The following is a 14805-nucleotide window of genomic DNA, read 5'->3' as shown; positions in this document are numbered from 1 at the left end:
ATCTGGAGCCAAACATCATAATGAACCCTACTTGAAATGCTGCAAGCAAACTTCACTGTAGAAGGCACAGCTTCTCTATACTAGATCCAAAATTCTGGGAAACCCTTTCATCCCAGCTTAGGTAAATTATTTCTCTTAAGTTTTGGATGAGTGTGAAGTCTTACCTCTTCCAGCAATCTAAATCTAAGCATCTTTAAACAAGACATGTAACATAATACCATCCTCGTCTTCAGTCAACACCACTTTTTTCTAAATAGCATTCATGTGCCAGTAGAATCTTACAATAATGACTTTGCTATCTTCCTACAAACACTAAACGCAGTCACGCTACCTTCTTAATTCTTTCCTCCTCACCACCTTTTTTCTTTGCATATTATACAGTGTAAATATGAACTTAAACTGTACTTCTAATCGACGGTATTCTGTCATTTGCTACTACAAGTGTCTGCTCATATAAACTCTGAACTTAACTGCTTTTGTATTTTATTCTTACTTTTCTATTTGCTTCTTCCTACAATGGACATGATTTTTTTTTTTATATATCTGGGTTACGACTGAAACTGGTCTGTTGGGATCAGGCCTCAACCACAGCTAACAAATAAACATTTAACAAAGTTTTGGGATCACTCATGCTCAACAGGCATACATCTGCCCATTCAGATGTATGCTGTGACACCACGCACCTAATACATAAGCACTCATCCCAGAAATCTGTAGGTGCTCCCCTAGACAGTAACTAGCACCTTCCTGCAAATCAAGAAACAGCAACGAAAACTTAACATTTATACTGCTAACATTTAACATACAAGTATACAACTGTGCAATGTTCTTGGGTCTCTAAAGAAAAAGACTGGCTAGAGGAGACACCCATACACGGGAGTTGTAGGGATGGTATATTTAGGTGCATTCACTTGGAGATCAACTCGTAATGAGTTTCTGGCTCTTCAAGTTGGACTGCAGTAGAGCTCTCCCATTCTGCATAAGAAATGCTCACTGCTGGGAAAGCAGAACAGGGCTCTGCCTTGCCATCTGCACTGTGAAAACCATGGGTGCCTTCCACATGGGTGTGTGAGCTACCAGGAGGACTTTGGCTCTGTAAGTTCTGATACTCTGAAACATCATTGGAATAACAGGTAGGGGTGGAAATGCAAACAGCATACTTTATCTCCAACAGGTACCAAAGGCATTCACTGCCCATTCTTTGCATAGGAATTTAGAGCAGAATTTCAGTGGCTAGCAACTACTGTTTGCTGCAAAAAGGGCTGCTCAGAAAGGAAGAAACTGGGATCCATTATTCAATAATGGCTGTTGACAGTGATCCGATTTAATTTATCTGCCACTGTGTTCTGGACTGAGGGAATAAAAGAGGCCTGGAGATGCACTCCCAGTTCATGTACCACCACTGCAAGCCTCTACAGCTAACAAGAGTGACTGCCACCTTACCTGTTTATATATCACATCACCCTATTTTTTTCAAACATTTTTATTACATAACACCAGTAAAAACATTTGTCAACCGTGATAATGAAATTATTAACCAGTGATTCCTAATACATACCAACATATAATGTACAGTTAATAAACATCACCCTCTTTTTAACTGTGGCCACATTCAGGGTACTGGGGGTGATAACTGACACAGACACTCTTGCCACTAAAAATAAAGGACATCACCTCTTGCAGGTCCATATGCTTAGACAACACAAGTTTCCTTTGTTAACCTAGACTTTTACCTGTGCTAAATGCACCCACAAGCAAAGTCTGTGGCATATGAGGCAAGTGGCACCCCTTGCAGGACTACCTTAGGCCTCCCCTGTTAAAACTGAAATTGCTGAGCCCACCAGAAGAATTTGTTCCTAACACCAGATAAAAGGAATCATATCATGTAGAGGGTAACTGTATTCCTACAAAAGTTTCCCTAGACATTACTCGGTCTTTTTCACATGCACTCCTACTAGGGAGATTATCAGTATGGAGGAAAACATGCACCTCAGACTTCTCAGGACATCATAATGCTGATAATTAAGTCTAGTTGTTTAACCTCCACTTATCTAGGAGTGGCCTCACAGGCGATTTTTCTTTAGAATGAGGAACAGCATTGAGTAAAATTTGTTTTACTGCTCTCCTTTTCTAGGAAATGTCTCCACCAGCCTACAGAAATTACAATAATCCAGTACAGCTAGTGTAAGATAGCTGGGGTCCTGTAGAAAAAGAAACATCCCCATGAATAGAGTGACCATCCTGAATTCTTACTTGTATCCTTCAGAAATTTCCCTTAACAACTGGTAAGCAGTCAGACTGAATTAATTCCACTTGAAATGCAACAATCCACCCCTAAAGAGGAATGAACAGAAGTAGGGTGGTAGATGGCAGCATAGTTGATACTGGCCACTAGTTTCCTAATAGGAAGGGTATATCTCTCTCCTCCTCTGCCTTGCAGCCTACCTGTAACCCTGCCACCTCCAAGATGAAAGAGGTGTCCACTTCTTCACAAAGTGGTCTTAAACTTTTGCTGTCCTTACAGTTCAAGAGTTTAGAGTCCATTTGCCTCAGACACCCTAGTAGCTTTTAGAGTTATGACTACAGGGTTCACTGTTGGCTTTTTATATAGAAATCAGTAGTTCACTTGGTCCCTGCAGAATCTGTCCAGTTTCTTAGATGTAGGTAGCTAGGAATCAAGCCTGAAAAATGCCAATTCAAAGATGTCGATACAGGCCTGGAAAACTGGAGGACTGCAAAAGATTTGGGCTCTCCCATGCCCAGAAAGTCTAGGTAAGTTTTTCCTGTATGCTTTTTTCCCCTGCTCCTGCCAAAAATCAAGCCTTACCCTTGTGACACACAGTCTGTTCTATCTTAAACTATGCAGACATGAGGGCACTTTGTACCCCCACTTACACTCAAGTCCATCTATTTTGTTCCGCTCGTGCAGCGGTACACAACCTCATCTCCTCGCCCAGCTAAGTCCAGGTCCCCCCCCCCCCAACCAGAGTCTTATGACAATGAATTATACTCGTCTCTGGGTGATGAACTATATGATACATACTTCTCCAAGAAGCTTTGCATCATCTAGGATATGAGCAATTGGGGAATTTCATTATTGCCTTAAGCCTGCCGCTAGTGGTCATACGGTCACCTGCATCACCTCAGGGACTACCAATGCTGCTCATTTAGTGCATGCATGTTCTCCTTGCTAGCCACACTGCACATCATTCCTGAGACCAGTACATGCTTTCATAGGTAGGTACTAGGCTATCGGCCCAAGGGCCTAAGTAAGCCTAGCCAAGAAGGTTCCCTGGCTTATGCCACCCAAGAAAGTTAATTTCCTGCGCCCCTGTCGAGCAGAGCCACAAAAGTGATCCCGGGGTGTATTTCCTATTTCCCATCCACTCATCAAGATTTTTCTTGAAGAGTGCTAATGAGGAACTTTGCTTGAGTAAAGGAAGTCACTGGGACAGGAATCTATCCCTCCAGCATGTCCTGTTCATTGTGGTGATAAGGTTTAGGTCCCTAGAGCGTGTAGCTTGGAGGGATTGGGATTTCTTTAGGTGTAGCATGTCCAACAGCTCAGGGTTTAACATAGCTTTATATGTTAAGCAGAGATCTCCTTGGAGTAGGCAATATTCTACAGAGTAAAGCTGGAGTTTTTTTTGAGAAGGTCAGTGTAGGGCATCCGTTTGAGGCCAGTAATCCTCTTTGTGAGGTACTTCTGTGGCCTTTCAAGCTGCTGCAGATGTCTTGTGAGGTACATTCCAAAAGGGGCATTGTACTCTATAATGGGCCTAATGAGTGCCGAGTAGAGGGGAACAATGACCTCTTTTTTCCTGGATGAAAACCCTTTTGTGATGAGGTGTGCCACATAGAAGGATTTCCTGACTACTGTGGCGATGTGATTATCAAAGGAGAGACTACTGTCTACCTGGGTCCCAAGGTCTCATCACACATTTGGTGTTAAGTAGACTGCCATTTATGTGGTAGTTCATGGGTACAGAGTTTTTACTAAAGGGGATGACAATGCACTTTTTGGCATTGAGTTTTAGCCTTTGCCTCTGACACCAGGCATCTGTCTTGGTGAAGCTCTTCTGTAGAGTGTCCACATCATTTGGGGACTCGACCATGGCTCCTAGTTTGCAGTCATCTGCGAATTATGTTATCCAGAGACCTTCTGTGTTAGTCTGTACTTCAGAGAAGTAGATACCAAACAGGAGAGGTCCCAGAACTGAACCCTGTGGTACTCCACTTGTCACTGGTTTGAAGTCAGATTTGGAGTCTGCAACTTTTACAGTGGGGTTTCTGTCAGTGAGCCAGTTGGCAACCCATCTTGTGACGTAGGGATTTATACCTAGTTTAGTGAGTTTAGCTATAATTCCAGATTGGGGGATGGTGTCGAAAGACTTGGCAAGGTCAAGACAGGCTGTGTGAACCACCTTACCCTGGTCTATGGCTTTGTTGACTGCCTCAGAGAAGTCGATCAGGTTCAGAAGGCATGATCTGCCTTTCCAAACCCGAACTGGGTGGGGTCCAGAGTTTGGAGGTTATCAATGTCTTTGTTTATGAGTTCCATGATGATACGTTCTATGGCCTTGCAGACCAGGCTCATCAGGCTAACAGGGCGATAGCTCCCAGGATCAGTGGTGGCTCTCCCTTTGTGCAGTGGGATAACTGTTGCTGTGTGCCATTCAGTGGGCACAATGCATGAAGTGAGACTATGACTGAACATGGTGCTTAGGTGGGGAGCCAGTTCGTTCTAAAGTTCGTGCAAAACACAACCTGGGGTGTTGTCCAGTCCCATGGATGCTGTGTTTTTGGTTTTAGAGAGTGCAGCTTTTACCTGCATAGATGTGATTACACGGACTCTGCATTCTTCCTGTATAGATATGGGCCCTTTAGGGGGTGAGAGGGGGGTAAAGTTAGCACTGAAAATATCTGCCAGGATGTTGGCAATATCAGTTGGTTCTGTAATTTTCATGCCATTGTGCTGTAACTCAGATCAGATCTGGGTGTTGTCATTGAGATTCTTGACATAGCTATAAAATGGTTTGTGGTTGCCCTTAGAATCAGTGACGATTTTGTTTTCGTAGCTAGTTTTGGAGGATCTTATAAGGGATCTCAGCTTCTTAATGAGGCTGACCAGTGCTCTTCCACTCATGGGATTTTACTCTCTTTTGCAACACTTTCTTCCTTCTGTTGTAGAGTTTGTTTATGGCAGGGACCACCAGATTGGCTTCCTTTTTTGGAGGATAGCGTCTTGGTTCTGTTTGGGATAGCACGATCCATGCACTTGTGTAAGTGCTTATAGGTTCATAGGTTCATACTAGGCTATCTGCCCGAGGGCATTTACAAGCCTAGCCCATTGTTTTGTGGCTTACGCCACCCCTTTAGTATGGGGAACTATACCCATTATTTTGCTGTGCCTCTGTCGAGCAGTGACACTGAGGTAATCCCTGGGGTATATCTGCGATCTCCCATCCATTGGTCAAGATTTCTCTTGAACAAGGCCAGCGAGGTGCTCTGCCTCACATATACCAGGATTTTGTTCCACAGCATAGGGAGTCTTTGGGTGATGAATCTATCCCTCCAGCACGTAGTATTAATAGCCGTGTCGAGGTTTAAGTCTCCCGCCCTTGTGGCTCTGATGGATCTAGACTTTTTGAGGTGAAGCATATTCATCAAATCTGGGTTTGACATGGCCTTGTATGTTAGGCAGAGGTCACCTCTGAGCAAGCGGTAAGCAACTGAATAGAGCTGGAGTTCTTTCAGTCGGGCAGCATAGGACAGATTTTTGAGACCCTTTATCCTTTTGGTGAGGAACTTTTGTGGCCTCTCCAGCTGCTGCAAGTATCGGGTCAGATACATTCCGAATGGGGCATTGTACTCAATCATTGGTCTGATGAGTGATGAGTAAAGGGAGACCATGACCTCCCTTGATCTAGATGAGAATCCCTTCATGATAAGGTGGGCAATGTAGAAGGTCTTCCTAACTACTTTAGCTACATGGGTGTCGAATGATAGACTACTATCAACCTGGGTCCCCAGGTCCCTGATAACTTCTTCTGTGCTCAGTGGATTGCCACCTATTTGGTAGCTAGGGGTAACCTTGTTTTTCCCGAAGGGTATGACTATGCATTTTTGGCATTTAACTTTAGGCCATGGCTCTGGCACCAGTTATCCGTTTCTGTGAGACCCTTCTGAAGGATATCTGTGTCAGATGTGTTTTCTACTATGGTGCCCAGTTTGCAGTCATCTGCAAACTTTGTCAGCCATAACCCTCCTGTGTTTGCTTGTACTTCGGAAAAGTAGATGCCAAACAAGAGTGGGCCCAGGACTGAGCCCTGTGGGACACCACTTGTGATAGGCTTTGAGTCTGACATGGCGCCAGCAACTCTGACCCTGTGGGTTCTGTCACTCAGCCAGTTTGCAACCCATCTTGTGATGTATGGGTTAACATTTGTGTAAGATTCAGCAGTCGTAAGTGTATTGTCCATCTGTATGGGTGTCATGAAGTTCGCTACTTCTGTCTTAAGAAGCATGAAGTTGGCTTTGGAGAAATTTTTTTATCGTGGTTTCCTTAATAGTGGGTAGGGGTGGGATGCAGATATCTAGGGTGATTAGCTTATGGTCGGATCTGACCAATGAGGAGTTGACTTCAGATCTGGAACACCGGTCACTCATGTTGGTAATGACCAGGTCTAGGATACTGTTGCCTCTGGTGGGGGTGTGGATAAGTTGATCCAGGCCATTGGAATTTATGAATTCCAGAAAGTGTTGAGCAAAGGAGTTGGTACATGAGTAGTTTTCCCAGTTAATGGTGGGGTAGTTGAAATCGCCCATTATTGGGGTGTTTGGTTGAACCCTGATATTTTCCAGTATATCAAGAAAAGAGGAATGGGAATCCTGGGTCATAGTGAGGGTTCTGTAGCAAGCTAAAATTTGGATCGCAGTTTTGCCCAGAGTTAGTTGCACTTGGATAACCTCGGATGTATTATGCTGCGCAACTAGCCCGGAGGTGTGGATATCCTTAATGAATATGGACAAACCTCCACCTTTGGTGTTCTGGTCCAGGTTAGATGGCCGAAAAGTATGGCATGAGTTACAGCCTAATAATACAGGGGTGCTCTCTAAAGCCTTGAACCAGGTCTCAGTCACTGTACAGATATTGATGTTCTCCATTTTAAGGAATGCCTTGAGTGATTGCATTTTGAGATTTAGACTTGTAGCATTACCCTCAGTTTTTGCTTGCCTGTTCCTGTTACGGTGGTGAATTTGTCATTTGAACCTTGCCTAAAAAAAGGCACTATAGAGGCAGCAAGACCCTTAGCCAGTATCCAGAATCGCAGGGGCGACAGGTGCAGGCCATCTCTGGCAAAGCATCATGGTCTGTCGACCATGTCATCCCAGGCAGGCAGATACTGGATCACCTGAGAATGACACCAGAAGCTTAGCCAATTGTTGAAGTCAATCATTTTGTCCTTGTACTGCGGTATCATTCTGGGTGATGGCTGGATGCTACTCAGGGCTAGGGTCATACCTGTCTGGGCTACAAGATCAGAGAGTTCTTCCATGTCTCTTTTCATGTAGTCCGGGGAGGTACATTTCAGGTCATTCACACCAACATGGACAATGACAGAGTCATATTTGTAGTTGTTGTGGAGCGACCTGAGTGCGTGGGTTATGTGGTGGATCCTGGCACCCGATAGGTAGCTGACAGTAACCTTGTTTAGCCTGGTGAGTGGGACATCAGTGTGTCTGACTATAGAGTCACCTATGACTAGTGTGTTGGGTACATTGTTTTGCCTTATGGTCTGTGGTTTATTGGCACGTTGAGTCTGTGGGCTATGTGTCATTTGGGTTGTATTGGGGGGGTGGAGGTTGCTTGCATTTCTGCTTTGGAGGTCTCTGTTGCTTGAGCAGATTATTATTGAGAGCCTCTGTGAATGTTTTTGTGTTTCTATGTGTGGATTTTGGTGGCGTAGGTTTAGTGCGACTATGTGATGAGTGTGGTGTGGTGCAAGTGTTTACCTTCTTCTCTTGACTGTCAAGTTCAGTCTTGGTTGGAGAGAGCTTTACCTCCAGTTTGGCTAGATAAGTGCATCTCTCACAGTTTGTGGTGTTGGGTGGTAAGAGGAGAGGGTTGTCTCTGTACATGAGGCAACTGCTGCACTGCCCCCCAAGATGCCCAGATTCATCAGATAGACAGGAGAGAACACTGAGAGCTGACCCTTGGGCATGCCTGAATAAAAAAAACTACTTTTCTCTAGACAAGTGAGGAAAGTGAGTATAAGAGATGTTTTTCTCTAAGCAAGTGAGGAAAGTAAGTACAAAAACTGTAAAAAAAGAAGAGGGTTGAGTGCTGTAGTAATCTGTAGCTTATTTAGTGCTAACAACAGGTTCTGAACAAGTGCTGAGAACGAATAAGCAAATTCAAGTGCTAAAACTAAGAATCTGTACCTGGATCTTGTGGTAGATGGGTTACCTAGTGCTTACCACTCCCACTGATAAGCTAGAAGGCTTCCCTCCAACACATAAAGGCTTGGGGGGCTCAGAAGCTTACAAACAGTCCTGGATACAGCAAATCTGTATCTGGACTAGACTAGTTACAGGAAAGATGGGAAATGAGCGCAAACATGGGCTTTTAAACCAATACGTTGAAAGAGATGGAAAAACTGCCAAACGGCCAATAAACTACAATTTCTGGGCCAGAAACCACTCTTGTGGTAGATAGGCTACCTAGTGATTACCACTCCCACTGATAAGCTAGAAGGCTTCCCTCCAACACAGAAAGGCTTGAGGGGCTCAGAAGCTTACAAACAGTCCTGGATACAGCAAATCTGTATCTGGACTAGACTAGTTACAGGAAAGGTGGGAAACAAGCATCACAAGGCTCTTCTCTCACTTGAGACACGCACTAAACTCTGGTTATATGAGTCATAGTGTTTTATCACCCTCTGCCATACAGCCAGGGTAAGGTCTAAGTAATGCTGCTTGAACCTTGTGACTACTTTGGACTCCCATACAAGTTTCAAAGTCTCCTTAAAGTAAACTTACTTGGGAAGGAGGATCCTAAAGACACCGTTACCTTGCTGCTGACAGTGAAACTGCAAGTGAGGAAACTCGAAGAAGAGGCCAAGTCCCCTTCATCTAACTCTTAATCTGAAGTTTCTCAGCAGGGGAGTCTCTCATTCTTTGTGGTGCAGCAGGAGCTCCAATAACTTTCTACTGTGGTTTCACATTTGAACTATGCCTATGAAGAATAGCAAGGATATCAGTACCAATTCCCAGTAGCGCCTCAGTTGTGAATGGTTTGAGGCTTAGTCTACGGCCAACCATTTTACCACATGTAACCTTCCATTTATCTCATATACTTCATACCCTTACGATTTTTCAAGCAAGTCTTGCAGTTTAGCAGGCAATATTAATACATTCATGTTTACTGCCCAAGCAATTCCCTGAACCTGCAACATTTACAGTCTTCTTCCACTAAGGTACTACTCCTGTAAAGCAATCAATTTAAAACTACTGTGGCTGAGTTATGAAGAATGCTGCTGTTTTGGGTAGGATAGAAACCTAAACATCTGCAGAACAGGAACTTTGTAAATTGCCACTTTTCATTTACCTCTTCTGTGTTAAGGGTAAATTTATAAAGAATGAAACAACTGTTCTGAATATGGGATAGGTGAGGGTTATTCTGATCGGGGGAGCTGCAGGCAGTTTGCCTAGGATACTCACAAAGCATAACTACTCTCCTTTCAGTATGTCTTATTCAGGCTCCTTATTCTTTGCTGGGGGTGCTGCTACTTGTCGATCATCAAGTCAATCCCAGCCCAGAAAAACTACATGTCCCACGTGGCTCTGCCGTCTAACAGTACTATCACACAGTACCTAATGACATAAGCATTTACCATGTCGTATCCCTAAAAAGCATGACAATTCTCAAATACTCTCTGTGCTCCTGAATTTTTTTTTTTTTAGTGGTGTGTGCAAGTAAGATAGTATCTGGAAGTAATCAAGCACAATGACTAATTAAAGAAAAGCTTCAGGTCATGAAAAGCTCAAATGAATGCACTGGATGACTGATATTAAAGAAGCATTGTTTATTCATAAAGGGAAAGGGTATTGCTTGGGAAGTAGGTTCTTCCAGATTAAGAGCACAGCAGACTGGCCATTTAAAGAATCTAAAAATATAATCCCAGCAACTTTGATTCCACCAGGAAATCAAGTCAAAACCCAAAATAGTATGCTTTAACTAGCAATTCACTTGTCAGTGTTGTGACCAAGGAGTGAGATAATTTGGCAGAAAGCTATTAAATGGAAAGAGAATTGAGAAAGTCCTATCAGCTGGTGATGGAGCTACCAACTAAAACAGCCTCTATGGTTATGCTTGTCCACAGCAATGTTAGGTATAGAAGTTGCTGTGCCAGTTAAGATTTATGGTAGAGGACTCTGTCACTGATTCCAGTCAAATACTTACTGGGATACCTCCATGTCTTTTTTGAAACCCTGTTCTTGCATTGTCCATACTTGTTCAAATAAACTGCAACACCATTTACATTCCAGATCTACATTCTTTAAATTTAGTGTTTGTGTGGATACACTAAATCCATTAAGAGTTAGTAAATCTTTTCTACCAAACAGTCATTCCTCACATACAAGTTCATCTGATCCATTTACAGGCACGTTAACTACAGTAGGATATACACTTTGCTTTTAATCTGACTTTTTAAGGCTTGGGACTGTGCACAAGACAAACAACAAAACTGAGAAACTAACAATTAAATTATCAATGTAGCCAGGTTAGTAACAGTAAAACAGGTCTGAAATCTGACACTCACCATATTTGTCTCTCAGTCCAACGGTACACCTGAAAACTCCTCCAAAGGCGACATCTTCTCCAAATATCACTGAAAAAAGAATCAAGCAGCTTGTGACGTTCAATTCATTTTATCAATGAGTGGCAGAAACAAAAGCATACTTGTAAAAGGTAGCCTATATTCACATGTCACAGAAACTCAGCACTTTTCTTTACATAACTATGTCTGTGCCTAGCTAATCTGCCCTAACAGATACTTTTTTGAATTTCTTCTGGGCCTTTCTTACTGTAACCTACTGGCAGACCATTATTTACATGTACAAAGCTCTTGAAATGAATCTTGAATTACCTAGTCCAATTTCACCTCTTGTGAATAATACAACTTTTTCAGTGGCATTAGCCCACAGTGACATTTTTCATTTCTCATATAAATAGAAATAACATATGAAGGAAGTTATGGAAAACTTGTTCCCAATCCTGGAAGGCTTTGTATAATGTTTCTGTCATGATTTTTTTGAATGTTATGTTTTATGCTTCCCACTATGTTCCCCAGTCTGGTTTAGTTTCCAATTGGTGTCTTGTCAGGCACAGACTTTCATAAATAGGGTTGGACACTGCCGTCTATGGCAGCAAACATTCCTTCTTAGTAACTTAAAAACAATGGAATATAATGAAAGGTTCCTGAAGCTTTTCTGAATAATTAAAATCTTCCAATCATATGATTTTTCTGGTAAGGAATCATTGTACCTTTTCAAGTTATTTAGGTTTCTAGCTTGAAAGCTACAAATGCAGTGCTGTATTCAATAAAGGGTCAGATCGATACACATATTGGGTGATCTCCCTAGAAAATTAAACATTCCATAGAATGCTTTTCTGATTGTGGTAGATGCCCAGTGGCCGATATTTACAGTGCCTACTACTGTCCCTAGATTATTAATGATGGTGACATTTTAATGATTTGACCATTTATTTTGCAATCATAACTAAAGTCCTGAGACCGACAACACTACATTTGCTGACACTGCTATTGCACCAGGTCTGCATTTTAAATACTTCTTCACCTTTTACTAAACGTAATTATGCTATCAGTTGTAATTATCAGCATAGTTACTCACAGCCCACATCTCACTATTATAACTGAAAAAATTGTCCTGTCAGAAACGGCTAAAGTACAGAACCATATGAGAAACTACTAGTAATCCAAGTTGAGAAAGAACTAATCTGAAAACCCAACCTACTGTATCTTACTCAGCCAGTGTGTTTTACCCACCAAACTGCACATGAACAGATAATTAATACTTTAAATATGTCGGTTATTCCTTTATACGGACTAGTGTCACATCAAGTTAAGCAGTATGCACGGTTAGTGCTTCCTCAAGTGCAGCTGTTACCTCATTGACGAATGACACACGATTTAAGAAACAATCCCCTTAAAATATACTGTAGTTAGCAGGTCATCATGGTGCGAGGTTAGCTTAATGGTTATGGTGTTTACCTTACAGACACAAGTGCAGCTGTTACATCATTGACGAATGACACACGATTTAAGAAACAATCCCCTTAAAACATACTGTAGTTAGCAGGTCATCATGGTGCGAGGTTAGCTTAATGGTTATGGTGTTTACCTTACAGACACAAGGTACAAGGTTTGATTCTTGGTTGGGGTAATTAGCTAGACATAAAATGTCAGACAAGGACAGTTAGTCTAGTATGAATCTATGAACCTATGAATCTGTATCCCTCTGGATAAGTACTGTTACAACAGCATCCACAATTTTACAGAGAATGCTGGGTCAGGCTGATGGATCTAAAATTTGCTGTCTGTTGTAACCCCCCAATCACTTTTGTCATCGGCAAGCACTACATCCTGTAGCCATAAATCAAGAACGCGTCCACATGCTAAAACTTGGATTAACAGGATTGATATTTAGGTTTTCCTTTATTCTATCTAGCAAACCACAAGGTATGTTTTGCTAAACTGTACAAGTATTTGCTTACTCTGCTCCAGCGTAATTAGAGACATCCCCCAAAGTGATGAACACACCTCCTGCTGGCATATTAACATTAATGCCACAGATACAGCAGATGTAGTTTAGATTTCCATTTTCTGAAGTTTTTAAACTTTTTTTGAAACACACATATTTTTACACAGAGGAGTATTCACATGCACAAGGATGCATGCAAACAGCTTAAGTAAAAATAAAAGTTTGCTTTACCACTTTAAATATGATCTTTAACTATTCTATCCAACATTTTCTGTGTTTTCCCTCTTGAGCACCCCAGATTTTCAGCTTTTTTTATCTATCACTTTTTGTTCATCAAATGCTCACGCTAAACCGTATTTTAATGTCTAAACAAAGATTAGTCCAAACCCATTTCATCTTTGTCTGTAATTATCTCACATAATAACCAACCTAAACCCTTCTCTAGCTTTGCAATTCTCTCAGCTGTTACTGCAGTTTACTATCCCACTACCTTTTTTCTGTAAACCCTTCCTCACCACATTCCTCTCCCCCCATGTAACCTTAATGGCATCATACCAGATTACCCTCTCTTCTCCTTTATCAACTGATCTCATTTTATATTACATAAAATAACAAAAAGGTGAGTAAACTCTCAAACCAAACTTTCAATCAGTTTCTGCCTACATCCACCATGGTACTCGTAGTACACATACAGCCTACGCAAGAAAGGCTGAACCACTATGTTGCAGTTCCCATCCTCCCTTAACACTATATTCAGTCTTTCCACATTTCCTGGACTAAAAAATATCCAAGCTTCTGACATATCCTCATCAGGTCAATAAAAGATTTACACATTCTAAAATTGCTTTTATCTTTGTTGTAATACATACAGTAAAATTATCCACTCACACATTCTTTGTTAACATTACTTTCTCCAGAATGCCTCTCCCAATCAAGACTGACACTTATCTCTTTACGGCCTTGCAGCAAGGAATCCACCACTATGCACCCATAATGACTCCTATTTCTTTGCCTTCACTTTTAACTTGGTCTTTCATATCCTTATCAACACCTTTCTTTGTTCTCTACATGTTACCCTCTTCCTCTCAATTGGACTGTTTCTCCGCCCCCTGATTTCCATACAGTAAAATAAGACTTTTTTCACTCACTCACATCAATTCTTGGCCTCTAGGCACTAGTGCATGGTACCTTATCCCTTTTAAACACCAGTTAACTGAATTCAAGTCCTTGTTTCCTGGGTGTTCTACTGATGCAATTACTTCTCTTCCTACCGCACACAGTATTCAGATGTTTCTTCCCCTGCCTTGTTGTACAGCTATATCCCTCAAGAATGGCTCTTGCATTGCTTTCTATTTCATAATTTTATACTGAAGCACTGGCAAAATCCCTTTGTGCTTACTTTCCTTTAAACTCTGCTCCATAAAACTAATTTTTCCTTCTCCTCCTGACACTGACATATGTGTGCCTCACATACTTCAGGATTTAACTATCCTTCACAGTCAAAAAGAACTGCTCTTTGCTGTATTCTCATTTTATCCCCAGCCCCCCACAATTCTTAACACCTAACCTGCCCCTGAAAAAATAAACTGTGTTAATTGCAGGCAGTGTCCAAAGAGAAAAGAAAAACTATAAAACAAACCCAAGACACATCAGTGTGCCCCTTCCATTCACCTTCTTGCTACAACCACCCTCTGGTCGCAGACCTCTACACAATCATCCACTTCAGTGCATACTCTCATAATGCCAGCCTTCCTCACCCCATCACATAAGAGTGGACATTAGCATCAATCATCACAGTTCCCAATCAAACCTGCACACGTCACGCTTCCCTTATCTCATCCCTTCCTACTCATCTTATGCGTCTACAAGAAAAACAACATAAAACTTTTCTTAAAAACATTTAAAACACTCAAAATATCCCTGACTACACAGAAAGATATGACATATAAAAAGAAGTCATGTTCTTACCATAATGTTCCATCTGTGTTGTCTATCTTCATTTTTCATTAACTCGTG

General features: G+C 41.8%; 1 protein-coding gene across 2 annotated transcripts in view; it reads right to left on the bottom strand.

Moving 5' to 3' along the window:
• Positions 1-14805, bottom strand: part of BCKDHB (branched chain keto acid dehydrogenase E1 subunit beta) — a 2914018-nt gene that overhangs the window by 2576478 nt on the left and 322735 nt on the right. For both annotated transcript variants that reach the window (XM_044074074.1, XM_044074065.1), the window contains exon 3: positions 10827-10895. In XM_044074074.1, the coding sequence (XP_043930009.1) occupies positions 10827-10895 (69 nt within the window). The remainder of the gene's footprint in view (positions 1-10826; positions 10896-14805) is intronic.

The sequence above is a fragment of the Protopterus annectens genome, chromosome 1.part1 (assembly GCF_019279795.1).
Source record: "Protopterus annectens isolate FY-2018-M chromosome 1.part1, PAN1.0, whole genome shotgun sequence".
In the NCBI taxonomy this organism is placed as follows: Eukaryota; Metazoa; Chordata; order Ceratodontiformes; family Protopteridae; genus Protopterus; species Protopterus annectens.
The sequence above is the reverse complement of the archived record's forward strand: the minus strand, read 5'-3'. Positions and strand labels throughout refer to the sequence as shown.